This window comes from Triticum urartu, chromosome 7 (genome assembly GCF_003073215.2).
Source record: "Triticum urartu cultivar G1812 chromosome 7, Tu2.1, whole genome shotgun sequence".
In the NCBI taxonomy this organism is placed as follows: Eukaryota; Viridiplantae; Streptophyta; class Magnoliopsida; order Poales; family Poaceae; genus Triticum; species Triticum urartu.
The window spans coordinates 519,241,047-519,243,342 of NC_053028.1; the positions used below are offsets into that span (position 1 = coordinate 519,241,047).

The 2,296-nt window shown below is 44.1% G+C and overlaps 1 protein-coding gene across 1 annotated transcript; it reads right to left on the minus strand.

Annotated features, from left to right (window-relative positions):
- Positions 1-803: 803 nt before the first annotated feature.
- On the minus strand, positions 804-1,684 carry LOC125522939. The gene has a single exon (XM_048687980.1). The coding sequence runs from the start codon at positions 1,502-1,504 to the stop codon at positions 1,148-1,150; it is 357 nt and encodes a 118-aa protein (XP_048543937.1). The 5' UTR covers positions 1,505-1,684; the 3' UTR covers positions 804-1,147.
- Between the last annotated feature and the right edge of the window lie 612 nt (positions 1,685-2,296).

Below are 2,296 nucleotides of genomic sequence, written 5' to 3' on the forward strand. Positions count from 1 at the left end.
AGTTGAAGAACCTTTCTTGTGTCCTTGGTGAGTCAAAACATGGTTGATTTGGATATGGTCATTACTGTAGTTTGTCAATCGATGTTTTGATCCCTTTGTTTCTTTTTTTCCTCGTTTAGGCATAGATTTGGTCTTATAGCACTTTGCTCTTTGCCAGCATATTTATTTGTGTGTGTCCTCAGTGTTAGATATGTACATTCTACCTATCAGAGGCTGGCCATGTGTTCATTGTGTTTGTATCCTTGCAACTTCATTTCAAGTCAATAAAATTCATGCTTTGTCGAAAAAAACAATGCCACAAAATCATGCTAAGGTATAACCATTAGGAGTGGCCTAAGGGTATCGTGGTTAGTTGCTCCCGCAAATCAACATGTAGTCCTATCTCTCAAAGTCAAAAGCACTTTTCATGACCAACTTGAAAAGAAGCGGCGATTGTTGTTCTAGTGTATTGGTTCTATGGGGTCTTAGCACGATAACTTTTTGACTGTCTACTACAATAAATTATGCTTGACTCCGTCGAGGGAGGGTCGATGATGGCGATGCGCCTTCTGCTTGCTTCAGTGCTTGTAGTCGTTACTAGGTGGTATATGAATCTAGATGTAATTATTATTATTTTTTGTGTTTGTTGTACTGTTATGATTGAAGATGGATATATCGGAAGTTTCCTTAAAAGAAGAAGAAAAAAAAAAGAAGCGGCGGTTGCGCTGTAAGCTTCAGGCAAAACCCTGGACGAACATGAGAGCATCATGGATGCTCTTAGCCTACCATTTTTTTTATATTGTGCCTTGCAACTAACCTGCTCATCTATCAAATAGGTTGGTTTATTTGCAACCGTCCAGGCCAGATGAACATCCCAGACACACACACGAGAGCAAGTTTATAGTACATTTTAAAGAACAGCCAAGCATCCATTGGTTGCATACTAGTAAGTGTGTATGCATGGTCAAGACAGTCTGCAGCTACCCTTCTTTCCTGCAACCTTCCACTTATGTTCTTACTAAAATGTGAGGAAAAACACGACGCCAGAGCTGACAAAAGGAAGAATGTGACCGTACTCACGTTCGGACACCTCTTGGATCACGGCAAGTCGGCAATGATCACCAGGCAGAAAATAGAATAAGCCGATTGATCTGCACCTTCGGTGGGTTCACCAAAAGCCGTCCACCACCTGGGTGCACTTGCCCTTGAGCCACCTCACGCCGTTCTTGAGCGACACCTTCATCTTCCCCTCCACGCCGTACACCCTGTACCCGGCCACCCTCCTCTTCCTCCGCAGCTCCGCCGGGGCGCTACGGAAGCTGCCGCTCCACGACCTCGCCTTCGGGCCGGCCGCCGCCGCCGACGTCGAGGAAGAAGCCGTGGTGCAAGGAGGCCAGCTGGCGGTGCCCGCTGCCTTCTTGGGTGTGACGTAGGAGGCACTGTAGCACCTCAGCTCGGTGACAGCGCCGGCCGGGGTGGTGGTTGTGGTGCTGCTCTTCTCTGAGTAGGACCTTGACCTCTCCATTGACGTATGGGCTGCGCGCTTGCCTGACGACTCTGTGGTGGCAAGAATGGAGTGGCAGCGGAGATGAGTGAGCGCGGCTAGCTCTTAAGCTTGTAGGAGGAGAGGACGCCGGGAGTCTGCCTTTTCGATCTGGTTGTACTCTGTACCGCCAAAAGCTGTGACTTGTGAGCGGAAGTTGAACAAAACAGGGTTGTGCTTTGAATTACTAGCGGCTTTTAATGTGCGCGATGTTACACAAGCACGTGGCATATCAAATCATGAAAGAAGAAATAGTGAACTATAGCGTTGCTATATCGTTTTGCAACAGCTCCACTTACAGGACCTGCTCCATCAAAGGCTGGGTTTTGGTTATCGTCTCTCGGTATACCGATTTTTATGAAGATTCCCTTTTCCGAAAACTCTATGCTATGTTCGACGCTACTATGCTATGCTTTGTTTGGCGCCACTATGCAATCTACTCTCTGCATTCCTAAATATTTGTCTTTCTAAAGATTTCAACAAGTGACTACATACAGAGCAAAATGAATGAATCTACACTCTAAAATATGTTTATATACATCCGTATGTGATAGTTCATTTGAAATCTCTAAAAAGATAAATATTTAGAAACGGAGGGAGTAGTTAGTTACTTTGGTAAGGACTCACTCTGTTTTAATTTACTCTGTATATTAGGTTTTCTAAAATCAAATTTTATATACTTTCAACAAGTTTGTAGAAAAATATATTAACATATACATCATCAAATATATATCACCGAGTTCATCATTGCATATATTTTCACATCATATAAGT